Here is a 27356-nt window from a genome sequence, read left to right on the forward strand (position 1 = left end):
GCGTGTGTGTATGTGTGTGCTTACGCCTGCGTGCGCGACGAAGAATGAATGGTATTTCACGGTGTGCGTGCGGCTCTGCGTGTTTTTTTCTCTTTGTGCGTGCGTGCGCTCGTAGGCATGCTTGTACGCGTGTGTGCGTAGTGAATTACGTCATATAGATAGATCATATGTGCTTTCTAATGATGAATAATTTTATAAATATAAATATAATATCGATCTCTCACGTGTACATTTATTTTGGAAATTCGCGCCTGGTCCGCGCGGGTTTGATCATTAAACTGTAATTAGTTTTCATGTGCTTTATTTTCCTTTGGATATCGCGTCTAGCGATATCTCTGATTATCCTTCTACAAAAAAAAAAAAAAGAAAAGAAAAACGCCATCCATCTACTCTGACACTTTGAATCTTGCGGATCCATTCGACGGCTAAAGGTTCAAGTTGCTCGTTCTCCGTTCAACTCGATCGATTTTATGACTCGAGTAAATACACCAATTTGAATAATTACTTAATACGTTTTATTACTTAAAATAACGATACATATATATATATATATATAATATATAAATATAAAATTAGGGTAATCTTACTATTACACGCAATAGTTTCCTTCGTTATATTTATTTTTTACCATTTTCTATAATATGCATCAAGCATAAAATCGACATTGCGCGATCATTATTATTCAATTCTCTCTATACCTACGTGACTTTTAAATAGCGATGCTACGATAGTAGTTATAGCTCATACGCATGGCAAGTATCGCGCCGATTACCGCTTTTCATTTTAATTATTAATGTTTTTGGCACAATTTAAGTAAACAGAAAAGAAAACAGAGAAGATAATATATTTTCTTAACGTGGCAGTGGAAGAGTCAAATTTTTATCTTACGAAATATCTATTTTATACTATTGATACACGTTAATAGGAAGATATGCTCTCTTTCGTGCACGCATCTTCGAGTACCTGAGTTGACGGGAAAATTTTAATTACCCATCAATTGACAAAGTCGACGAATGTCGATTGAAATCGGCTGGAATTAAACTAAGAAAATTCAAATTGTTCCTTAAGGAAAGTAAACCGATTAGAAGATTAGATGAATTCATTTTATACAAATATATATCGCTCTACCAAAAAAAAAAAAAAAAAAACATTTCCGGTTCGCTGTCAAGCATTTCGAAATCGCGATCACGAAAGAGACGATTGAACACAAAATTCGCGACGTGCCGCTGCACAAAAATCATCAGGCTGTTTCAGCGTCCGGTAGCTTCTATAAAACTGTTTTATTCGACTCAATGTAAATACATAGGCAAGTAAATGTTACAGAATAAAATAGCGATACATATGATACACTGGATCGTTAATTTAAAATTCGATTGTTTGCGCGAGTTCGATCAGCGTCCGTGGTGGCAGCGGATGCCGTCGATTGGCAGGTTTTGGCCGAACACGTTCGTCCCCGTATCGTATTTTTTGGCATTAAAAACGACCGACGAATGGCCTATTCGCATTGTGAATGCTCCTTTATATTCCTTCGTTACACCATACGGAACAGACGCGATAACTTAACTAACAGATTCGAACATCTCGTTATATATACACACAGACTTGCTGTTTCTAGCGATGGGATTTGAAACGTTACAAATCGTTTCGAACCTGTATGGACGACGAAAAATTCGAATCACTTGGAACATGATCAGAAGTTTGCAACTCTCGACGAGTCTTGAGAAATTTCTAAGTGTTTGATGTTTCACTATCGTTCTCGATACGTGTTTCTCTTTCCAAACGATACGTTAACATAAAGCGTTAACGACAGTGTCCGAAAGAATAGCGCGAACGTTGATGTCCAGATATCCATCCGGTGGAAGAAAAAGATCTTCGAAACTTTCAAGACGTATAAAGATTTTAGAGATTCAAGAGCGAAGATTTACGTGTAACTGAAGAATCTTAAACTTCGAGTCATGTTCAAAGTGCTTCGAATCTTCTTCTATAATCTTGAAAACCCTCGAATGGCTTTCGAGATAAGATTCAAACACCCATTACTAGTTGTTCGTTCGCACGATTACGTCCGTGCTATCGCATCGATCGTTGTTTAAGCCGCGTTCGGAGATTCTGTCGTTCGTTCGGGTTTACGTAGTCTGCCTCTTCTTCGATAGTGATACGGAACGCGTCTATTAGGATCTCTCGTTTTGCTTATAGGCGGTTTCTTCTGATATTGATAGTTTGGATAATATGAATGCGGCGGTGGGTACTGAATGTTGCCGACTTGGTCTCTCTGGCCGTTCGGCGTGAAAGGTCTCGGCGTTCTGGCATGTTGGTCTTCCGTGACGCGACGTCGAATGCACACCGCGCAACGACTTACTCGCGATGTGTGATCGGCTTTCAACGTTTGTGGTATAGGCCTGCGGAACATCTCGTACTCCTTGATGATGGTTAACCAGTAGGATATGGCAGTGGAGTAATAGTTGCACGCGCCAAAACCATGGCACTCGATGAACGGTCTCGTGCGGAATTCTTCTAAACAGGAACCGGGGGACACCAAGGACTGACCGTATCCGCGTCCGCCTGCGTCTCGATGCTGAAAATTTGTCGTTGTTGCAGCTTTCAGATTATTTCAGAATCGTTCGATTTTGGCTCGTTAATTTTGTAATTGAAACGTGTCTTGTTAGAAATAAGCAAGCGACCGGATACTCGCGAGCGAGAGCGAGAGCGTGAAGCGAAGAAAGTTATACTCACCATGAGGAAACTGTATCCGATCCAAAGTTCTTCCCAACCGCCGGGACACTCTGGTATAGCCATGGATTGACTGTGCACCGCGATCACTCGAGTTGGAGCCTCGCAAACGGAACATCTGGACAGATACCTTCCGACTTCCGGTGCCGGTATAGACGCCATGGACATAGGCATAGGTTCTGTCGTGCTCAACCAATAGCTGTAATCGTTCTTATTGGCGTAGTCGCATACGTTTTGCAAATTGCACATCGTGAAAGGCATGGTGGAGAATTTTTGAAGGCAGCTTCCAGCGGTTCCTGAAACGAAATATAATCTCCATCACGCGTTCCATTCTTACGAAGGAGAACAGCCGAGTTAATCAAGAAATTTAATGCTGATCTCCATTAGTCGTCTTTAAACGTTCTTACCAAGATCCTGTCCGACAGAATATCCTTCGCCCATTATGTGCAAAAATGAGAAACCGTCCCAAAGTTTCACTGTATTTCTTGGACACACTGGTATCATTTCGGATTGCGAGTGTCGAGCAAAGAAGAAACCTCTGTTTCGGGCACCAGGTGCCGGTGGTGCCGGACTTCCCCGTATTCCGGGGGATCCTACGAATTAATTTGCATTTTTTTTTACATTTCCAACGTATCATAACTGTATCTCGTGCCATTGAAATGTTTCTGAAGCTAAACGTTGGTATTTCATCCTCTTCGGAATTCTAATAACATTGCTCGTCACGATATTAAAATATTGCTTGTATCTCGTTAACAAGCGATTTATTACCTCGAGGACCTTGTCGGCCAATTGCACCGCGAGGACCAGGATAACCAGGAGAACCAACAACGCCCTCTGGCCCTGGAAGACCGGGAAGTCCTTCCATTCCTGGTTCTCCTTTTCTTCCGGGAATTCCATCTTCTCCTTGTTCGCCTATCATGCCCTGAAGCCCAGGGAAACCTACGCAAATGTAAATGTATAATCAAAATGTAAATATATATATATATATTAAATGTTCTTTCAGATGATAAATTATTGATTTATTTTGAAATTCTTTTTGCTTGTTATAGTACCTGGTAGCCCTGGAAGTCCTACATCACCGGGTAAACCCTTTCTTGGGAAAGGCGAGAATGGGTTAATACCATTATCTCCTTTCGGTCCCTGCGAAGCGTACAAAAATTTATATCAATTTTCTGGAATAATTATTCACGACAATATATTAATCAAATTATTCAAGTTCTTTTACGTTCTTTATCAATCTAAACGCGTTAATTGTATCTCGTTACAGCGATACTGCAACTTCAAAGTATTTCGTATAATACACGCGATATGTTTTCGAAAATTGTTTAAATTGGCAGGAGTTCCTTACTTTTATGCAACAAAATTTGTATATTTTTTAAACTCTCGATATAGTTGCTTATAAAAGAATTTCCCTCATATTGAAATAATTAATATTGTATGACTAATAGCGCGTCGAATATGTAAGATAATTGAAGTAACTAACTTTTGGTCCTGGAAGTCCCATCGCACCGGATAAACCTTCGTCTCCGTCGTCACCGCGTTGTCCTCTTCGTCCAGGTAGTCCTTCGCGTCCAGGAATGCCCACTTCACCAATTTCTCCTTTTACTCCTTTTCTACCGTTAAATCCAGGCAATCCTGGTTCACCTGGTCTTCCTTTAATGGCGAATATAGGCAGTGCACGGTCGCCAGGTTCACCTTTTGGTCCTTGTAGACCAGGTATGCCTTCTAACCCCTCTAATCCTGGAGCTCCAGGGAAACCCGTGAAACCTTCTGGACCTACACACGAAGATGAAATATGAAAACTTGTTCGCGATTCGCGATAAACAGTGATCCTGTCGATAGTCTAGATTTTTATAAATATTCTTTTAATTTAAATCAATTTTTTAGACAACTTTTCTTTTTTAAACAAATTTTAAAACAAATTTAAACATTATAAACAATGATTATAGAAGGTGCATGAAATACATGGAATACGCATAGAATGTAAAAATATATAAAATATGAAAAATATAGAGGTGTCGCGTCTGCCAAATATTATAGAAAACGGTGTATGTGATATTTTTGTTATTTTAGATAAAAATATATTTCTGCGTATTACCAGCACTTTTTTCAAATTTCCGATGAGAAGCATAAATATATACGCAATTTACCTATAAATCGTAAATGCGAAATTCATTCGTACTATGAGAAGAGAGTAATACCTCGATCCCCTGGAAGTCCCTTTGGACCACGCGTGCTGAAACCAACGTCTCCCATAATTCCTTTAGGTCCATTATATCCGTATTCTCCTGGTGCGCCCTTTTGACCCGGAATTCCTGGAGTCCCGGGTAGTCCATCTAGTCCAGGTAATCCGTCCTCGGCTGGTTCGGCCAACTCACCGGGTAATCCTAGATAACGAGTATAATATAGTTATACGCATTTATACAACGGATATCTTACCGGTGATCGTACTGTTTTAACGCGAGACTTGCAAATTGACTAGTTTCAAGTTTGTTGCCTTTGACATTGCTAAAGATACGTGGGGATTTCTGAGAAAATTAGCGTTTAATTTACCTAAGACCCAAGTTCGAACCAAATTCCAAGACCCGATGGTACACTAGCTGGCGAAAGTACAATTTGAACACTCTCCACAGAATATTTTTGTGTTCTTGATATTTTCATGAGTCTGTGTATATATTTATATTCTATCTCTTTATCTATAATTTTCTATATCTCACACGTTTAAGTACAGTGCTGTACAGAAACGTGATTGGTGTTTACCTGGGAAACCTTGAGGTCCTCGATCGCCAGGGAGACCCGGGAAACCTGGCACACCTGGGAATCCATCTGGTCCAGGGAATCCAATATCACCTTTCATACCCTGGAATTGTTAAATTATCATTAATCGTCCTTTAATCGAACGATTAAAACTGCTAAAAACAAGCAATTTCGAAGGCTACTCTTTTATATTAGTTATTTATGTACCTTCCGTCCGTGCAATCCTATGAAACCTTGTTCACCGCGTATTCCTTTTTCACCTTGCAAGCCTTCGAGGCCAGGAATACCGAAATCACCCCTTTCTGATACACCATACGATGGAGGACCTGGTTCACCTACCATTCCTTTGGGTCCTGGTGCACCCATTAAACCGGGTAATCCTCTAGGACCCGGATCACCAGGCATTCCTGAATAAAATTTACACATTGTACAATATTTATCATTTTTTCTGTTCGCTAGCGTCATATTGTAAATTATTAACATTTTGACGATTCCTTCGCGGGGTTGGTTTGATAAAAAAAAAACGTAGATTTTAGTCTTTTTTTACAATTTACAGATAAGAGCAGTAAGACAATTTACAACGTAATTGCGAAACCTACCTGGCAAACCCATCTGACCTGGATCTCCATCCATTCCTCGTTTACCTTTAGGTCCGCTGTAACCAGGTGGTCCTATCGGACCTCGTTCACCCTTCACACCAGGTAAACCGTGAATACCGTACGCTCCAGGCGTTCCCTTTAAACCCCAAATTCCTCTTGGCCCTTTCAAACCATCCGGTCCCATGTCACCCACCTCTCCCTATATGAAACAGGTAAACGAGGAGCTCCTATTATTGTATTATTTATTCCCGTTATTAACATTATAATGTTATATATCGCTATCGTCATTTAGTATTCTTTGATATAAGCACGGAACGTTGATGTATAACGTACGGTTATAACGTTATTAGGTTGTTGGAATATTCATAGCGAAAGTTAAGAATATTTTAACTGGAATTAAACCCTTTGCCATCTATAACTTCGCCAGTCTTCTGTCGAAAACATCTTTGACAAAATACGAGAAAATTAATTGATTCAGATCTGAAAATGTGTACAGGTGGTTGGTAGAAAAATTGTAAAGTTAATTTTATATATCGTATTTATGCGATTGAATTTTTCATTTTACATGGAAATTTTCCTATTCGAATCATTCCACTGTTTAACCATTTCCTCTAGATTCCATCCTAATTGTAATTTTCGGACAAATAACGATGCCCTGAATGCGCGCACCGAATAAACTCGTAGAACCAATTATTTTCTACTGTATTTTTAAACATCATCGTCGCTGAGGGACTTACTTTTGGTCCAGGTAGTCCGTTGAATCCGTCAAAACCAGTTTCACCTTTGATTCCCTTCAGACCAGGTGAGCCATTGCGACCTATTCCTGGTTCACCAGGTGGGCCGTGTCGTCCATCCATGCCAGGGAAGCCAGGAGGTCCGACTTCTCCCATGAAACCAGGCTCACCCACCTCACCTTGAGGTCCACTGAACGCGCTTTCACCCGGAAGTCCGTCCAAACCATCCGGTCCCACGTCTCCAGAAATGCCTTTTGGACCAGGTAATCCTATAATTCCTATAACACCTTCGGGTCCGACGTCTCCCGGTTGTCCTTTAGCTCCAATTATTCCGGGCATTCCGTCGGGACCAGGCCAACCAGGAGGACCGGGCTCGCCAGTTTCACCATCGGCACCGTCTGGTCCAGGAGGACCCGGTTGACCCGGTGCACCATCCCTTCCTGAGTAACCCATCGGTCCGGCATCGCCGTCGTCACCTCTGCGTCCGATGAAACCGATTTCTCCTTTCAGACCCTTCATCCCATCGAATCCAGGTGTTCCGTAGGGACCTATTTTCAGCCATTTTATTAGCGATTGATCATTAGTAAATTGCAGATTTTTACGCATTTGTGGGAAATTCGAAAGCGCATAAATCCATAGAACGTGGATAATGCGCAAAGGTATCTAAAATATTTGAAGTTATAATATTTAATACATAAAACGATCGTCTAGATAGATTTCATTTTTTTGTTCGTAAAAGCATATAACATAATTTGCTTAAATATCCGCGATTTAAATACCAAGTTTCCGCGTAATTCTGTTGCATTCTACCCGCTCTTTCGTTCCAATATACCATCGATGTTTGATAATTGGACTGCAGTTGAAATATCCGATTCCGTGTGTGCCATTCAAAGCATGTAAAACAGGCTGTTCGCAGTTTAAATATCATCGTTATACAGAATTTTGTAAAGTTTGGATTTCCCTGGCCTTTTCCAGCGGGAATGTACATATCGAGCGAGGCGTGTTCGTCGCTCGTTTATTGCGTTCATGCGTTACGGTTAATCCTTGTTTATAGTTACCTAACAATTCCCATGAATCGTCGCAACTGTTTCGAAAGGACCATTCTCTCTAGAGAGTCGGTCGATACGCCGAACAGATTTTCTCGTGCATTTAAAAACTAATCGGATGCCAATTGCGTTGATTAACATTTCCGATGTAATGACTGTAAATACTTGAAATTCTGCCGTGCAGAGTAAAACGTTTGTGAAAAACAAGCGCGATAAATTTCATGTCATCGATATTTAACTCGAATTAAATAAAATCTCAAGCAACGACGAATAATATTGAAAACTAATCGATACAATTTTTAGTTGAAACAATGGATTTCTTTGAAAATCGACGAGGTCTGGAAAGAATAGACGCGACACAACTATCCCATTAATTTAATATCGCGAGTAATCAAAAGTATTACGTGTCGATTATACGGCGATTGAATTACTCTTCTTAATTGTGTACGGTCACGATCCGCGAGAAATTGCTTTGCTTTGCAGCATAGCGTCACAAAACACAGATCAAATATGTATCAATACACGGATCAATAGATAGATCAAAAAGTTGATCCATTTGGTCAATCTTCTATGTGTCAAAGGATTCGTTTGGCAAATAAAAAAATAATAATAAATTTCTGATATTCGAATTGAATTAATAAAAATTAAAATTTAAAAGCCATCTTACCTGTAATACCGACTTCTCCCATTCTTCCGGGCATTCCAGGTTGTCCAGCCATTCCAGGGAAGCCCCTAGGTCCCTGAGTGCTGTAACCTCGTTGACCTTTGGCTCCCTGTTGATCGATTTTTCCCGTTAAATATCAAGCGTCAAATATCAAGCGTCAAATATCAGACGTCTATCACCTTTGCCGTCTAATTTTACCTGTAGTCCAGGTAATCCTTCTTGGCCAGGAGCACCTTTGCTACCTTTTGTTCCTCTTGCACCATCCACTCCGGGTCTACCTTGTAAACCTCTAGGACCAGGATCACCAACGTCTCCCTTGTTACCAGACCAGCCCATTAATCCATAATCGCCATACGTCTGATTTGATCCTGGTTCTCCGCGATCTCCTTTGTTACCCAAGCGACCCTAAAGATCCGATCAAGAGAAGACAATTTTATTTCACCTGTGTTACGCGATAGTTGCATAAAAATTCAACATCATGAAAGAAAGATATTATCAATACATTTTTGTTGATTTTCTGTTTTTAACGTTATTTTACGTTACGTTATTAAACATTTGATTCGATCTCCTTTGTTCATATGCCTACCGTGAAACCTATTGGTCCTTGTAATCCTGGTGTACCCGATGTTCCGCGAGGTCCTTGATCTCCTGGCATACCGGGGTATCCTTTTAACCCTATAGGACCCTGACGCGATATACCAGGTGATCCAGAAATTCCCGGCAGTCCCGGAAATCCTTCGTCACCAGGCCATCCTTCGACACCTTTCGCACCGTCCTCTCCTATAGGAATTTCATCACACGTTTACTATCAAATAGCGATTGACAATCGCTACCTTTTTAAAATCTTTCATTTATTGTTAGTATAGTATAACTATATTATAGTGTGGTATGATAATTGATAGGAGAAAAATTCAGAGAATAAATGTTGTCCCTTTAACCTCTTACCTATATCACCTCGTCCTCCTTTGTATCCTTTCTCTCCTTTCAGATTTATAACCGGTGGCGGATAAGATTCTCCGGGTTCACCTTTTCCTCCTTTGTCACCCATTGGACCTTTGGTTCCCGGAATGCCCGGGAAACCCGGCTCACCCCGAAGAAACTCTTTTGGTATCGATGCGTTGTCACCCGGAACACCCGGAATACCATCCAGTCCGGCGAAACCATCGCGTCCTGGAAATCCTGGAGGACCAAAATCACCCTGAAAACAAAGGAGCGCTGTTCGTTGCCTATGCTTTCACGAAAAATTGATTAACTCTCGCAAAAATATATATTATCACAAAAGACATAATTCAACAATCATAACTCAATAATTATAAATATAAGTAACAATTGTCCTTCAAATATTTTCTTGAACGACCAAGTCTCTCAGATGCCGTTTTTGATTCAGATAAAACATATTCTTACCTTTTCTCCCTTCGGTCCTTGAATGCCAGTGTCACCGCGACTGCCAGGTTGACCTCGCGGGCCTCTTGGCCCTTCGACACCAGGGAAACCCTTGTCACCGATGTCACCAGGCATTCTAGTTAGTTTGTCTGGCCATGTCAATTTTCCCATTTCTCCTTTAGGGCCTTGAGGACCAGCGATTCCTGGTCTTCCACTGTCTCCTTCCAATCCTCTGGGTCCCATAATGCCCCGTTTACCCTGTACACCTTTGAATCCACGAAGTCCGGACAATCCCGGGTATCCTGGCGTTCCAGGATATCCGTCCAGGCCGGAATCACCAGGTTCGCCCTTTCTACCGGGTAGACCTGTTTTGAGAAATAGTACGTATCCATATACTACGTGTAATGTATAGTAATCGATCGGAATTTCTTTTTTGGTAAATAAGAACTTCGAAATATCTTTACAGTTAGATAAAGTACAAAATACATGGATATTCCATAAAATTTTCTCTAATTGTTAAGATATTTGTATGAGTTGCCGCGTGTCTATTTTTTGATCGACGATAGTCAAATCGAAACGTAGAATTTGATTCAAGAATGACAAAGAAATTATTCTGCAAATAATTAATTACCGATAAAAACTTTTTTATTTTAAACGAATCATTCGACTGAATTCCTCTTTATCTATTAACCACCGAAGTGGATAATTCTCGTAACAGTTAGAAAATCATTTTCGTTCTTTCTTCCCGCCTATGTAGTTAAAATTCCCACGTATTATCTAAAGTGGGTGGTAGAGATTACCCTCTTTTAACAGATTCGTTTCAATTGCGTTTAGTCATTCACGATCCGAATTCTCGTAGAACACGAAAACATAAAAATAGAGAGGATGTCGTAGTAAACGATATTACAGAAAGCTTTTAAATATTTCTTTAATGGAACATTCAGAACCTCAGCGTAGGCTTATAAGCATGTAAGTAAGTGAATAAGTACACGATGCTATCAGATGCGATAACGTTGTAATCCTATTGCAAATTCAAGATACAGCAATAACTGTCCACCGTTCTTATCTCAAGATGTCATCATCATTAGTCACGCTAGTAAACTGATATTGTCTCGACAGTAGCAAACAGAGCGGAGCAATAGTATAATATACTATTAAAGCACAGATTTTCGATACGATGTTGAAATAGAATATTAAAGTTCAACGTCCATAGATATTAAAATGAGAAATAGTTTTTCTTCCTTTTTGATTCATCGATATAACATACCTGGCGTACAAACACCACAGTCGTCTCCTTTAAGACCTTTTACACCTTTGAAGCCTGGCGCGCCTGGAAATCCATCGGGTCCAGGAAGTCCAGGAAGTCCTGGTAAACCACGTTCACCCGGAGGGCCTCCGATCCTGCTTCCTTTTCCAGGGAAACCTTTCGGACCTGACCGATCGAAACGTTAATTAGCATCGCTACAGGAAATTGTACAGCATACCAAATTTCCATTACAGCATATCGATGAAGATTTCTGCTTATAATTAAGAAAAATGACCACGAACGAATAAATTGTCGAATACGAGCGATTTCTTCGTTGCTCGCGAAATATCTGTGTTTTTAAACCAAGAGCATTAGATAATACTTTGATCAATTTTTGTTACGAGAGACCGTTTCCTCATTTTTTTTCATTTAATCAGCAATTTTTCATTGATATTCCGACAATTATTCAATCGCTTTGTTAATCGATGTTCTGATAATCAACGTCCTGAAATAGTACAGACGTGTATACAATCGTGAAACTACGAATGTAGGTGTATAAATATAAATTATAAAATAGACGTATGTGCAATTTATCAAACGAAGGAAAAGGTACCTTGGGGGCCATGATCACCACGATCTCCCGGTAATCCAGGAATACCGGGGTATCCGGGTTTTCCATCTAAGCCTGGTGGGCCGTGTATCGATATTCCAGGAAAACCTTTCGGACCGGCGAGGCCGGGTATACCCGGTGCACCTGGTGGACCTTGTAAACCCATCTCTCCGGTAAGACCTTGAAAAGAGAAATGTAACGAAGCATGTTTCAGTCAGTTCAACACGTTCTTCGATGGACATTGAATCGTTAAATACAAACCATCTTGCCCTGGCTCTCCTTTGATGGAAGATCCTTTCAGTCCTGCCGATCCAGGAGGGCCGACCGGTCCTGGAGGACCAGGTGGCCCGATATAACCTACTTTACCGGGTAAACCTGGTATTCCTGGTTCTCCTGGATTACCAGGCGGACCTAGATAGAAAGGAGCAGTTGTTACATCGAGATCTTTTTTCGTTCTATTTTTAGAAATGGATACTGGATAAAAACAAACCTAGATCTCCTTGAATTCCGATATTTCCTTGAATTATTTCGTCCAGTTCCGGTATGTATCGTCCAGGTTCTCCCGCAGCTCCTTGTTTACCAGGTGGTCCTTGGTTTCCGGGCTCTCCCAACTCTCCCTGAATTCAAAATACAGAGCTACATCTTTCCAAGTCAATATTCAAAAAGTCATCTAGTTTGTTATCGCTATCCTGTTGAAAGATAATTCTTATTCAAATCGATTATTAAATTAAATATTTTCGTGTCAATTGTAGTGAAACGCTGAAACATAATCGTAGATTTGCTTCAATAAATAAACCTCAAGAATCTCAAGATTAATAGAATCTCAAGGTACATATGTACGTAAAAAGTGATCAATTAATTTTAAACCAAGTACGAACAGCGTACAATTTGAATAAAATACGCGATCGAATTATTTTATTAAGTTTCTTTGACTAAGAATGAAACGGTAGAGTGGTCTTACATCTAATCCATCGGGTCCCGGTTGTCCGGCATAGCCCGGAGCCCCTTTCTCTCCTTTTTCTCCCGAAGGTCCTGGCGGACCTATTGCACCCTGTTTGCCTCTAGGTCCATCGTTACCTTGCTCTCCCTTCGTACCTTTAGTACCAGCGAATCCTGGACGACCCTGCGTGAAAATGTCACGTATATACAACACGAATACGATGATCCATAGAGATTATCTTTTAATTTCGCAGTTTTTCCCATTTGTGTGGCCGTGTTCGCTTCAACGAGAGAGACTTTCTCTCGCCGCACATGTTTTAAATCGAATCAACACTAACGTGACGAAATCCTTTTGTTTGATTATTAATTTTAGAAGATTGGAAATAGAGAAGGATACGAACTACTGCTACATCGAACTGTTCTAAAGCGTGTTCGACGTTTTAAATGTTAAATTCATTGTTTTGATATAATTTCATACGATGCAATGTTTCTTCGTTCCAGGAAGAAACTACTTAAAGACTTGCATATTTTTGTACCTCGCTATTTCTTCTTCCACTTGCAACGTACAATTCTGTGGAATTTGTAACAATTTAAAGTACACAATGTTACTTACGTGAGGACCTTTCATGCCAGGCTCTCCCTTTCTTCCTTGACCACCTTTACCTCCTCGCATCCCCTTTTCGCCCCTACTGCCCTTCACCGGATAGTACATGGTATCTGTTTTCTTGTATTCATCTTTACTCGGTGGGCCAGGCTCTCCTCTGTCTCCTTGTTCACCCACCGTACCTTTCGCGCCATATACAGTTTCACCTACTTCACCTTGCATGCCTGGTAACCCCATGGGTCCGCGGTAACCCTAAAGGATGATTCAATCGTTCGTTATTTATCTATCATAAATAAGTAAGCTGGCGCGATATCACTTCGTTTCGTACTTCGTATTATCGTACAGATAATATGAAAATTACGTTAACATTGTGTATCATTTTATACGCTCCATACTCTATTGCGTCTGTTATTAAAAAGCTTAGTTTTAAAAGGGTTAAATCTACGAGTATAATTCACCCGGAAAGTACTACGGACTCAAAGAATTCTCAAAAGTCACGTAAAACGAAATTGCATTAGAAGCTAGATCGCGTTAGATCATAGTTGGATCTAACCGCGTTACCGGAACGAAATTATATCCAATTTCTCATCTTTACTGTCACACGACAGAGTAAGAAGGCAACATGCACGCGTGCACGGTGGCCAGTTTACAGAAGGGCGAATGCAGCTAACAGAGGTTTCGAGTTTCTCGGAAGTTGCCGATCGGCCGCAGTGGAATCTTCTTCCGAGGGTAGACGGCTCGTATTATCAGTGGCTGTCGTGTCAGCAGATAACAGGCTCTTGAAACGCGACGTTTCAGATTTCAGCGGATTCTGCCCTGTTTAGAGATTAACATGTAGCTTCGTTGCTTCAGCGACTGATCGTCGCCTCTTATCCAGCTAGTTTCATCCACACGTTTCTATATTTGCTTGCCATATTTTCTCGTTGTTTTATCAATGACGAAATATCACTCGAACGTCACGCAATAACTACATATAGTAAATCGTAGAAATATTTGAACAATTACTATAAAAAGCTTTTACTCGTATATCTTACGTTATACGAAACAGCGAGCAATTTTATTCGCACGACGAGATACCATCGCCACGATTATCAAATTCGAAATCGATCTGCGTTCACCGCTTCGTCTTATCGTTAATTCCATTTTACACGGCGTCCGCCGGTCGAAACTGATTTTTATCGTAGCACGCGAGTTCGAGGGGGCAAGGACAAAAGATAGTTACACGATTGTACAGCGGCGATTTTTACGAAGCTGCATGTAAGAAGATTCCATCGCGAGCACGTTATCAAGACGCGATATCGCGCGGCCCATGAATTCCTTTAAATTCCAAGTCGCATCTCGTTCGCCTCCGCATTTCTTATTTCCGGCGTGTCCGTTAAATATTGCCGGCCAACACTTAGTCAGCCAGACGATATTTCATGCGAGCAGGTGGCGTTTCGCAAAAAGGAACGAAACGCGTCCAAAGACTGGACCGCTTCGCCCTTTCCTCGTCTTTTTCATTTTCTTCGTCGCTTCTCTCTTTCTCTGATAGCCTCGTGGCTTGGCGAACGAATGGCATGACCTAAACGTTCGTAAGAGGTTCACGAACCCTCTGCTTCGCCCGATCGGTCGTTACGGTACCTGAAGCGCGATACCAACGGATAAGTCGCGATCTTGTACTCACCATGTCTCCTCTCTCTCCTGGATAGCCCATTTCGCCGGGGATCCCATACGATCCTTGAAAACCCTGGGCAGAAAATTTTTAATTTACCAATTATCATGGTTTGCGCGATCAATCGACGATTTTCTAGTCGACGACGATGTAAATTACGCACAGAATACTACGAAGAAGCGTGTAAGTTTTGAAACGATTTTACCTTAGCTTTTACGGCTACTGCGACGACTGTAATCGCCAGTGCCAATCATACTATGGATAATAGTTCATTTGACGCGTCTTTTGTTGTTCTTTTTCATTCTAAATAGAGGACAGTGGTAATAAATCCTAAAAGTCGATTTAACGATAAACGACGATAATAACGAGTTTAACGTACGTAAACGACGTAAATGTCAAACTCGATAAAAATGATTTTCCTTTATTTCTATTTAGAATCTTCGTCTCTGGTACTTAAGTCGTTTACCATTTCAATTCTTCGACTATACTTTTTTAGTTTCTTAGTTTTCAACGGGTCGTGGGACCTGTAAAGTTCGTTACCTCGGGTCCGTCGATGCCTGGATTCCCTCGAACACCTTTCACGCCCACAGAATTGATACCTCCGTCACCAGGCTCGCCAACGATCCCTGGATCTCCTTCTAGCCCTGGTTGACCACGTTCACCATGCATACCAGGCAATCCTGGTGCACCGGCACGTCCATCAGTCCCGTTGCATCCGTCCAGACCGTCCGGTCCCATTACACCTTCTGGACCGGGATTACCCTACGGCCAAGGATTCAATTATTTCAGATTTCTCTGATTCGTTCCGTTTTATTTTAACTCGGGTAAATCTCGACTAGCAGAAACACGAAAGATCGCTTGGCTTCGCGAAGCTTCCTGGGAATTTTTCTTGGGTAAAGTTTTAGGAACGCGTCAAGAAGATATTTTTCTAACGCGGTTAAAGATCTGAAGAATTCCTTTGATAAATACGTGGACATAATAAATCTCATACGTATTTTCATAAAAAATATACATAAGTTAATATTCTAAATTATAACAAATGCGTTTAGGTGCATGTTTGATGAAAGTATTGTGTCATCCAAAAAGTTTCTTTCCTTTTGTAAGGAAATAATGGATGCAAAACATTTTCTGTTTTATATTGTTTGGTCGAATCACGTATGATCGATTTTGTTCTATCAAAATAAAAATCATAACGTTCGACGGATTAGGTTTCGTGTTTATATAAAAATGCGTCGTTGTAAAAGACACTTTTCGGACAACCTAATATTTAGAAAATTGGAAAATCCGAATATTTGGATCATTTCAACGAAGATAAAAATTCATTGTATATCTTTGAGAAATTATCCGTATTTCAGAATAGCGTACTTAACGTTACGTGTTGTTTGAGCAAAAAAAAAAAAATATTTCCGTCTTATTTATAAAATTTAGGTTCAACAACGAAAAGATGTAGGAAGAATTCAAGTATTAAAAAGCCACGAACCGAATCTTCGTCGATGAGAATTCTCGTACATTCGATTTAACGAGCACGATCTGTAGCCATCGCTACTCGTTGCACAAGTTTCGGTCTATTTTTGTTTCTTCCCGTAAATAATATTTTTTTCCTGATAAAAGACACAATTTTTATCGTTCCCGTAAAATGGGACGAAAATAACAACTCTACAAAAGTTCACGCAGATACGTAGGCAGCGAAGCTTTATCGATTTATTTACAGCTAAAGCGATCAGATCATAAAGTTGGCTCCTAGAAGAAAATTTCAAAACGTAATTATCACTGACAACGAGTTTCACATTTTGTACGCGTGCAATAGCTTAAAAAGGCCAATATTATCCTCTTGCACGACTGAATTAGTACGTGTTAATGAAATCTAATAGTAAGGAGAATTCATTATCAGGAATTGGTAAGAGGAGAAAAATTAATGGGAAATTTTGCGCGAAAGTGCAGCTTGTTGAGCGTGATTCAGAAAAGATGTCTACAAATTGGTTGGGATATTTAAATTCATAGCTTGTGGGATCTAGATAACATGTGACGGACAAATTTGGAAATTCAGGCGAACCTTGAATGTAAAAATTGAAACTCGACAAACAAAGTTTTAATGGAATGGAGATTTTTACGTACCGGTACTCCTGGAGCTCCAGGGAATCCTCGTATACCTTCGTCACCCTGAAAAGAAAATAGAGAGATCAGATTCGTTGAACGAGTGTCTCGTTGCAATTGTAACTTCTGCCACGATCTTTCATATTTCATATTTTTATTTTCGCCGAAAAGATCGTGCAAGAAGTTTATAAATTCATGGGAAGATAAAATACGGTTTTTCGTTGGTTTCAGTTGGGAAATTTCAACAGGCTTACAGATTATAAATCACAAATCGCAATTATCAACCGCATATATTCCTTCTTCAACGACTGCAACAATAATCAGCTTATTCGACGAGACATCGGATGTGGTATTACCAGACCCATCAAGGATATCACACCCACTCCTCCTTTCCTATAAAAATAAATTTCACAATTATGCGTACACCGCCTACTACATATTTCTTTAAATACGTTACATCGTACATGATTCGTCGCAATTGCGAAAGTACGATTATTGCATCGCACAATTGATTCGCTGGAAGGCCATCTAATCAGTGGTGCAACTGCAACCGTTTCAAATGTGTACTTCCTGATCTGGAGGTGCTTGTAAAAGCGCACGATCGTTCGTTGCTGATAACGCGATTCCGTTCTGTGTGAAATAAAATGCGTCGTTAACAATTGCCAGTATACTTTCGCGAGCGACTGTATGTTACCCTGTTTGTAATTTTTCATTATATTTATTTAGCTATTAATAGAAAAAAGTATGGTATTTGAATAGCATTGATAAGCTCGTTATTGTATCGCAGCGTTTAATCGTAGCACGGACGAAATCATAATAGAAGATTTTTAAACAAAGTAAGTAACGTAGAACTGTGATCGTTTTAGTAAAATTAATCCGATTGTCGTGCTTTTACGTTTTGTAAAAGTCGTAAAAATTGATAGCGGTGTACTATGCTGTTTTGCTTTTTCTAACAATAGGAAATTTCGTTCCCATTGCAAACAACAATAGGGAAATAGATAAACTTTTTACAAGCTGCGGTACGGATGCGTTGTACGTCGAACGGGTATCAGAAAAAATAGAAATATCCTTTTGCATCGTACTGTCACTTTGATCGAAATACTAATACGAATTTTTCTTTTGTAAATGTTGCTTATAACAGAAGATTTAAGATGGCGAAGGAAAATAAATAAACCGTTTTTCGTACAAATTAGCAATGAGCCTAGCAACGAGTAATTTCTACGCGGATGTTTTATATTTTTCTGAATGCAACTGAATAAATAAGACAGAGATTCGTTTTATCCACTAGATATCATCACGAAGCTTTAGCTTTGCTAATTTCGTTTACCATAAAGTGTACGTTGAACGTTGATGAATTATAAAGAATAATAAATCATACTCGGCTACTTAACATCATCGTTATGATGTGTTTCCACATAAACATTTTTCACACCCTCCTAAGAACCACTTTACACACCGGCGTCGTGCTGTACCGTAATAATCCGTCGTGCCTGAAGCGTAACAACGAGGAGGAAGGAAAGGAGCAGAGTCCACCGCAACGAAGACAATTACACCATATAAACCACCGTACGGGACAAACAATGTGCATGCATACAGGATTTCACGTCGAAAAAGGAGTATCCCGCGGAAAGTAGTCCCCCGGGCAAGTAACACGCGGTAATTTGCACACTCGCAATTCCGCCACCGTTTCTCTACATACGAAACTCGAATTACTCGCATAATTAAGATGTACGGCTCGTGGTTGTGGTTAATTAACCGACGAGCGTTAAATCGAGAATAAAAATGGCAAGGAGAAAGAAATTGAGAGATAAGTTTTTCGGTAGGAAGATGAAACGACAGAAACGTAGATCGAAGGTACGAGCAACGAAGATAGATCTCAGCTTGGACACAAATTTTACGAAATTTACTTTATGTTATTCGGACGAAAGTAACATAGAGAGATACGACAGTCGTTAGAATCGAATTACTTTAGGTGAAGAAGAAAATAGCAAAAATGTAGATCGAAATGGAAAGAGGTTTTGGAAGGCAGAAGAAGCGAAGGAAGAGATAAAACGGAAAACTGCTTTCTTACGGGTAAAGCTTTTTTGTGTTAATTCTCGTGACAAGGGGTGGAACGAGGGCAAAAGGAGTTTACGAGACGCGTCGCAAGCTTACCCGTGGCTTTTCACGCAACATTTACGCTCGCTCGTCTCTGGTGAACGCGTGGCAATCACGGAACGAGTGGTTATTTGTACCCTCCTCTACTTTGCTACTACCCTCGGCGGATCTGCTTTGATCCTGACGCGTGTCTGATGAGTGCTCGACCGACTACAGATTATTTGTGTGCTTATCTTTGACATACAACGATGTGGTTATTACATCTACGAATATCCGCGCAGCTTCACGTCTTTATCAATGTAACTGAAGAAACAGAATCTGAATAGATATTTGTTCCTCCTATTAAATGTTACAACGAGCTTCTTAATTTGGATATTTTATACGTCCACGTGGATTCTCTGTAAATTTTTACATATACAAATACATAAACATTTCCAATTTAACGATTACAAAAATTCCTCGAGTTTCAATATTATTTATTGATTTATTAATCTAGATTATAATATGCGAGAAAATAAAGAAGAGAGAACGAATAAGGAGAGAAGATAGATAAAGGAAAGATAATCTTGGTTAAATTGTACGCATGTATAACGGCAGATACAAGTTGGAAAATTGATGGCAATAATATTATTCTCGCCTTTATCTTTGTCTATGCAGCATTAAAGTATAAACTATTTTGCTTGTTTTCCAAGTATTCCTGAAAACTGTAATTGCATTGGGAAATTTCGTTATGCATTAAAAATGCGTACGTTGCGTTAAGTACGAATTACGTCTTGACGCAATCCTCGAATTAGCTTGAATTTTTATTTGTAGTGGAAAATTCTTAGCTTCGTCAGATCTTCCGTCGACGATTAACGCACTTATCTTGCGTGATTACAGTTTTAAGAAACGGTAAAAAAAAAAAAAGAAGAAGAAACAGCTTTATCAGTTAACCTGTTGCGCAACTCTCAAGAATCATGCCTGATTGAGAATGCTGTACCACAAGACTGTAAACTAATTATATATTACTTCTTTCCCTGCTGAAATTTTTCATGAAACGCGATTTTACAACGATATTTCGACGACTATCTTCGCAAATTCTTCCTAAACTATTATGCGTTCCATCCGAATTACTTTAGCATTGTTTCATGGAAAGTAGTTTAGAATTTTAATATCTGCACGATCAACCGTAAGATATATAAAGACTTGATAAAGTTCCGTGCTACTGCTCGATACGAATCGATCGCTGTCGTGGACCAGAATGGTCCTCCTGACCAACACAAGCGCCTCGTTGCTGCTACGCTGATCAGACCAACTTCCTTTGTCCATTGTCTTATTCGTGGTATCCACGTGAATGTTTCCACGTGGCGTACCGCCATATCTCACATTTAGAAATCTTTGGTGAACTCGTAAACTTATTAGCCGATACGGACAGCGGAGTCGAGTCGCTCGTGGACTGTTTTACTCTGACACAATTGCAATGTTATACATTTTATATTCGTAAAATTAGAAAGAAATTCGTATTGGAAATAATAATTTGAATATTGTACGCGTTTTTCATTTATCATACCGAATACATTTATGAATCATCGATGCGTGATATATACGCGAGTATATATGGAACGGTTATTTAAAATTTCCAACAAAGGGATATGCGGTGAATAGAAGATTCACTGCCATTCGCCTGGAACGTGGAGAAACGGGACTGAATCGTTTCGTGAAACAGGCGTAAAACGGATATATATCATTCGTGTTAACGATCCTGTATTTCACACTTTAATTATACATATCGGACATCCGAAATTGATGAACTATGCCCGATGTAACGTCGACCTATTGCGGGACTCGCTTGTTCAGCGGAACGTTAATCACACCTCTTATTTACAATCGTTAAAGTGAAAAGTTATAAAGCGGCCCACCGATTCGCGGAATTATTTATGCGTTCGCGCCGATTTATCTTAATTATTTATCTTAATTGAGCGCGTCCGAGGAGGCCCTCGCGCTGTTACGTTTCCAAGTTGTCGCAAGCAAAGCGAAACGCGAATGTGTGCGCGCCGGCCGACTAAATTAATATGGAAACGCGGCTGATTCGTATTCGGGTCAGATAACAGCGGATTCGACAGCTACCCATGAAATACTCATGGGAATCGGTCCGCGTGCGTCGCGTCTCCTCGCGTGAAAGTCCGCTCTTATCATCGCGGCTCCGCGTTTCGAAACTTTTTAACGACTCGATAACCGAGGCTCGTAATTTTTGCCCGTGCGCGATGTTCGTCGTGGATGGCAAAGTATAATACGTATACAACCATACGTAAAATAGACAAAGTATTTGTTATAATATTTAGCGAGCGAAACACATGTTTGTTTTATGTTTCCTTTATTTCGTAAAAATATGAATATTTGATACGGATAACGAAAATTGTATAAAAAGTCACAGTTTATTAATTAAATGGTGATTTTTTGAAGAAATAGAAAAATATTGTTCAATTATTTCTATAGATACGCGCGTATTTAGACGGCTAGATGCGCAGGCGAACGAATAAATGGTAGAACAGATGCATAGTGGAATTAATAGCCAGACAACTAGCTACGTAGAGACAAGGATAGAGGGATACGTATGGAGTAGAGAAGAAAGGGAGGCTGAAAGTAGGCCGGGTATAAAGCGGACAATAATTGTTCTTGATAAATTCATATGACCACAAATCGTTTGTAATTGCTCAATATTTCAACGGCCTCCATGGAAGCTGCGTGTGCTTTACTAATTATGATTGGGAAAACGCATGCCGCTGAAATATCACCGAGCAGGTACCGAGTCGAATATTTCTATATTCCGCTGGTGAATCGATTTTGTCACGCTGCCTATCGCCATGCGTTTTTGTCGAGCAGTTAAATTGAGAGGCCAGCAGAAACTGCTCAATGCGTAAGAAGCAAGTTTTATCGCCTTCTTTCGCCTCAAAGTAATCTTTAAAGTACCTAGAAGTAATTAGAAAAGAATCTTTGAAAGCTATGTTTCATGAACATGAGTGGAGGAACAGAGCGTCGGGTAAATATCGTTTTATTTGGAATATTTTACTAAAAGAGAACCTCGATTAAAATTGTAACGATGGTAATGAACAGGCGACGTGATTTATTTTAAATTGATGGATCAGTAGATATATATCGATCGATATGTTATACGGCGATAATATAATATTTATCGAAATTCGGAGACATTTGGAATAAATTGAAAATGAGGGGCAGGAAGGTTGTTCACCTTTGGAAAACATGAATTTACGATGCAAGTACCAGAGAGTATAGTTGGTAGAGGGTACCGGTGCCTACCAAATATGGTCAGACTCGATACAAATTGACACACTTCCTTTTAAGGGCTTGCACTGATTGGTCTGGTGTGAACTCAGGGAAAGGGTTAAATCTAGGATGACGAGTCATAAATCCTCTCCTTAAACGGAAACCGGCGAATCCAAGATGAAAGTGTGCACGATTGAAAAGTAATTTCGATGTAAAAGACGATAAATTTTAGAAAAGAATTTTCATAAATGAAATCGATTGGTCCAAAAATATTTAATAAAACATGTACATATTGTTTCGGAGAAATCCTTGTTCTCCAACAGAATCTGTTTATTCTTACCTTATCCTATATTTCTTCTATATTAATGTTTGATTCGTATATCTATATTAATACCCCACCATATAATGAAACTCGTCAATTGTTAAAACACGTCTGTACCGACGTATATACTGACGTATTTCAACGTTGTAACATTTTGTTCAATTTCGTTCGTAATTAGCCTCTCCTTTAAATTTCATGGTACGCGTGACCATCATTGACCATCAGTTTTATAATTCACGTTTCACAAAATGTCGAAATATCAACATCAAGCTGATCAAAGTTGCGCATGTAGTTGCGAGCCTTCGCAGACCGAACAACGAACGAACGAACAATTTTGTCCATATCGCAGTACTTACGTTCGTATTTTTCAATCTCGTTCGAACGATGGCCCACGTTTGTCGAAATATCGTACAATTTGACAGATAAAACACGTTTACGGTTCTCAATTAGCAGAGTTGGCTAGCCGATGACAGGACCAACCGAGAGACGATTAACTTCATCGTTTTGCGCGAATAAAAAAAGTTCTGATCGATTAATCGTCTCGTTGACAATGTACGTAGATCAATCGTCGTGTTTGATACGAGATGAAAAGAACTTCTAATAAGCCGACCACAGAACGACTAATGTTAAAAGCCAGAATAAAGGCTTTGTTCGATGCATCGTTCTGTGTCGTGGATTCTTTTTTCTAGAAAGCTCCTCAATTCCTTTTTTTTTATCTTCTTTTGTTCACAGATAAACTATTCGCTGAAATTCTGTGAAACGTTAAGGAAGGAAGGGTAGGCAGAGCGTATCTGGTTATGAGATCATTCGACATCCGGTTTCACACTGCTGGAAGCATAGAATGATCTGTCAATGGGAAGTGCGTTATCGCAATACGCGTGGTATGTCATCCTCCCTTTTTCGTTCTTTTCTCTCTCTCTCTCTCTCTCTCTCTCCTTCTGTCTTTCGGTCGGTTCGTGCTTTTAATGGGACGACCTAATTTCGTGAAAATCTTACGCGAAGAAAGACGATTCAAATGGCCCGCTAGATTGGAGCAATCAGCGAGAACGCGAACATCGCGAAGGCTTGCGAAATTTCGCGGTATAAGTGTGGGATAAATATCGGTGGATAAAGAATGTAGGAACAGATCTCCGAGAATAGAGTCTAGTTTTGGTAAATTTCAGACGACGTTGATGTTAAAAGTAATATTATACCGGGTGATGATATTCTATCATGCGGCTGTGACTGAGTATTTCAGACGGTGTAACACATTCGTTGCATTGATAGGTGGAACAAGTTTTATTTTATCATATACTTTATCATCTGCCCTTTTCGTTTTCGAGTATTAAATCGGAAACTTTGTTCGTCGCTAATCGAATTCAATCGAACAACGGTCAGTCTTTAATTTTCGCAAACATATTTTCTACGAATTAATTAATTTTATCAATTTACACTGAATGATGAATGAACGATAAGAAGGTCAGTTTTTTTCATAAGCGAAATCTCGTAGATTTTATCGAATTCGATATTCGTCGGATTTTTCGCGGTAAAAGCGTTGCCAGTAACTGCAAGGTATTAGATTCAAGCGATATGTAGATGATTGCGGAACGGAAATGCTTCTCACCCCCACATTTTGCGATATGAGAAGACGAGCGAACGCGTAGGACTTGGCTGCGTGTATCCGTTCTATGGCCGTTATCACCTTTCGGTATCCGTTATCGCTGCATGAAATGTACCGGCAAATCAACAATGGGTCGAATGTGAATTGAAAGAGATTACTCCGATTTTCAATAAATCTTCCTATCAGACCAGTGCGCCCATGCTTTATGGCGTATTTTTTGACAAACGAATTTTACGTGCAACAGGTAGTTATAAAATATCTCTGGTTATATCGATAATTTAATTTCTAAATCGATTGTTTGAAGCCTCAGAAAATAGCGATACACAGCCAATACAGCCGACAGGATTCCTCGTAAATGGAAAAGTAGCAAAATTAGAATATATGAAAGATGAAATTGATCAGTTTGGTTAACATATCTTTCGCAACAGGTTGATGCTGATATCGAATTCAGCGAAATTGATGCGATCATTTTCGAACTAGCTATTACGTCAACAAATATGTACATCCTTGCAAGTTTAAAGTGTGTATCAGCAAATCACGCACTGTCGTAGAGTTCAAATGAAACATAAATGACGAAACTCGAGCAATCGAGTATTTTTCGACCCAATTGCAAGAATATACTCGCTATCGAGGAGGATTGAACGATTAATAAATTTCATAATACATACTGCTTTTTTAATAAGCCTGTTCTGTCTCAATCTAATTTGAGCACATGTTTTTATCGCGTAATATACTTTCAAACATAAATACGACAAAATTATTTCCAAGAGAAACGAAGCGATGCATCAGAAGATAGAGGATCCGTAAATAAGGCAACTTGGTATTTAAAAGATCGAAAATTCGAGCGACATATTTGCTTCGGTCAACAGGTTAAACGATCATCGAGAATTCACACGTATAAAAATGAATGTCACGTAAATTTGTTCGGCTATCGACGATGGGGTGGTACAAAGTGCGAATGTCACGAGGGGTTAATGGCACGTAGGTTCGGTATCAAAGGAGGATAGCCGCATGGCAGAGAGAGGCGTATCGTCGGTGAAACGGAGATTTCTTTATCGGCGCTTAGATACCCTACTTCGTTCAAGCGAAACAAAACAGGGGTTACACGTGCTCGTCCCAGCCTCGTCAACGTCGCCGTCTCTTTTACCGCGTGGGCGTGCACTTCTGTTTCCTTTTTTCCTACCTCGTGTATTTTCTCGTCGCCTTTTAGTTTGCTCTTTGATCAGCTTAACGATCCCCACGTGGACGAGCTTAGATTTTTCTAATTGTTTACCGTGTAGGAAATCTTCGTCAGTTATTAATAGATTCGGTCCAGCATATTTTCTTTTTCATCTGTTCCAACTTTACTAAAATCTATCGATTATCAGAAAGCTACAAACTTCCCGAGGAACCTACGTAATATTACAATTTTACTTTTTCTCTCGAAATTGACCATTTTTTTTTTCTTTTTTTTTTTATGTGTGTCACTTGTCTATCAAACCGACGCGTCGCGACAACTGACGCTACGAAAAGCGCAAGGAAGCAGGAATCGAGTAATCTCGGGGCGGAACTGCAATAGGAAAGGCCCGCGTTTCTGTTAATTCGTGTCAATCCTGATAACGAGACAACGACGTAGACGACGACTTCATCGGTCAGCTCGTACAAAATAGTCGTGGCACGTGGGTATGCTTGTAATATGTAATATCTGGGTAATCGTTACGTAGATAGGGATCAATGCCAAACGCGAGGAAGGCGAGATGCTGCAATTTATCATTAACGCCTACGTCCTGAACCGTCGGGCCGAATTGTTAACCCAAAGCGCAGAATTGTGCCATTCCCACCACTTCGGTGGTAATTTCGGAACGAGGTCTGCAGCTTTTGTTCGCCTCTGGCGACACCACTGCACCGAATAATTTTCCAATTGAGTCATTTTTTACAAGCTGCATCGAGTTTATTTCGATCGGTTTTACATGGGTTTTGAACGTGGGGGAAGCTCGCGCGTACTTTCAAAATTTCGCACTTTTCGATCACTTTTCATCTTCCAGATTGGCGCAATTCGATATTTTCATATTTTATTACGCGGTTTAGAGATATATTCTATTTTTTAATTCTATCTCGGTTCTCTAATTGTTTATGGTTCAATGTCGTTTTAAAAAAGACCTTGAAAGAAATTTTTTTTGTCAGCACTTTTTGTTTTTTGCAGTACGAACGAAACATCATACGTATCAGTAACGATTCTTTCATATTCTTCTCAAATTTCAGAAATTTTCGGAATACGTTCTCCAAGCGGAAACAATATTTGTAACGACACATGTATGTATTAAAGATATTTTAAGTGAATAATTTTTCCTTCGATAGAATTCACAACCAAGGACTATTAATCGCGTAACATTTTTTACCGCTATAAGTTTAAAACTTACATCAAACAATGCAACGAAAAAGTCTCGATATTACGCAGAAGAAAGTATATCCCTCGATCGGTAGAAATATTTTATTAACGTGCAGAAATATTCTTATTCGATGGAGCCACTCTATACGACGTCGCGCAAGCAGAAATCTTCTTTCAAGTGGAGTGGTATCGCGAAATAACCACGGAGAGGAATGTTTATTTTTTCACTTGTTGCTCGGTAAAGTGTCGCGTCAGTGCGGTACCATCGAACACAGCATCCGTTCTCCAGAAAGGACCATGACGTCAGCGTGTTCTCGCGCGCGCGTTCCTTTTACGACACGTTTCGTGCGAATCTACCAGCGAGAGAAAAAGATCCTCAAAGCTGTAGTTCGTTTGAATTGAACCCGATACGCGGCTAGAAAATTAGAGAAACTGAGAACATCGTAACACGAAGGTTAACTGCGACGTCGAAACAACGATCGGGTTAATCGAGTGCGTCAGCCTCGACTTTATGGTCGCCATGGCGGATGATACCGAAAGATTTACGATCGTCAGGCCAACGATGAGCCCGATGAAATTTACATACGACCGCTCGAGATTTCTACTTTGCCCTTACGGCCAGATATTTAACGAATATTTTTGAATAAATGA

The 27356-nt window shown here is 39.9% G+C and overlaps 1 protein-coding gene across 2 annotated transcripts in view; it reads right to left on the reverse strand.

The window, feature by feature from the left end:
- Nucleotides 1–498: 498 nt before the first annotated feature.
- LOC122573290 (collagen alpha-5(IV) chain) overlaps nucleotides 499–27356 on the reverse strand; it is a 56624-nt gene continuing 29766 nt past the window's right edge. The window contains exons 1-26 of one of the 2 annotated variants that reach the window (XM_043739409.1): nucleotides 17309–17402; nucleotides 17076–17120; nucleotides 15501–15722; nucleotides 14973–15035; nucleotides 13319–13561; nucleotides 12728–12889; nucleotides 12257–12383; nucleotides 12028–12177; nucleotides 11770–11946; nucleotides 11178–11342; nucleotides 9932–10275; nucleotides 9473–9725; nucleotides 9114–9307; nucleotides 8726–8932; nucleotides 8531–8636; nucleotides 6821–7365; nucleotides 6084–6282; nucleotides 5692–5891; nucleotides 5488–5587; nucleotides 4929–5114; nucleotides 4211–4503; nucleotides 3780–3867; nucleotides 3496–3666; nucleotides 3135–3320; nucleotides 2731–3023; nucleotides 499–2572 (exon numbers count right to left, since the gene is read on the reverse strand). In XM_043739409.1, coding sequence (XP_043595344.1) covers nucleotides 2087–2572; nucleotides 2731–3023; nucleotides 3135–3320; nucleotides 3496–3666; nucleotides 3780–3867; nucleotides 4211–4503; nucleotides 4929–5114; nucleotides 5488–5587; nucleotides 5692–5891; nucleotides 6084–6282; nucleotides 6821–7365; nucleotides 8531–8636; nucleotides 8726–8932; nucleotides 9114–9307; nucleotides 9473–9725; nucleotides 9932–10275; nucleotides 11178–11342; nucleotides 11770–11946; nucleotides 12028–12177; nucleotides 12257–12383; nucleotides 12728–12889; nucleotides 13319–13561; nucleotides 14973–15035; nucleotides 15501–15698 — 5136 coding nt within the window. In that variant the 5' untranslated portion in view covers nucleotides 15699–15722; nucleotides 17076–17120; nucleotides 17309–17402 and the 3' untranslated portion in view covers nucleotides 499–2086. Of the gene's footprint in view, nucleotides 2573–2730; nucleotides 3024–3134; nucleotides 3321–3495; nucleotides 3667–3779; nucleotides 3868–4210; nucleotides 4504–4928; nucleotides 5115–5487; nucleotides 5588–5691; nucleotides 5892–6083; nucleotides 6283–6820; nucleotides 7366–8530; nucleotides 8637–8725; nucleotides 8933–9113; nucleotides 9308–9472; nucleotides 9726–9931; nucleotides 10276–11177; nucleotides 11343–11769; nucleotides 11947–12027; nucleotides 12178–12256; nucleotides 12384–12727; nucleotides 12890–13318; nucleotides 13562–14972; nucleotides 15036–15500; nucleotides 15723–17075; nucleotides 17121–17308; nucleotides 17403–27356 lie in introns of those variants that run through there. The other variant, XM_043739408.1, reaches the window with a different exon arrangement.

This window comes from Bombus pyrosoma, linkage group LG12 (genome assembly GCF_014825855.1).
Source record: "Bombus pyrosoma isolate SC7728 linkage group LG12, ASM1482585v1, whole genome shotgun sequence".
NCBI lineage: Eukaryota > Metazoa > Arthropoda > Insecta > Hymenoptera > Apidae > Bombus > Bombus pyrosoma.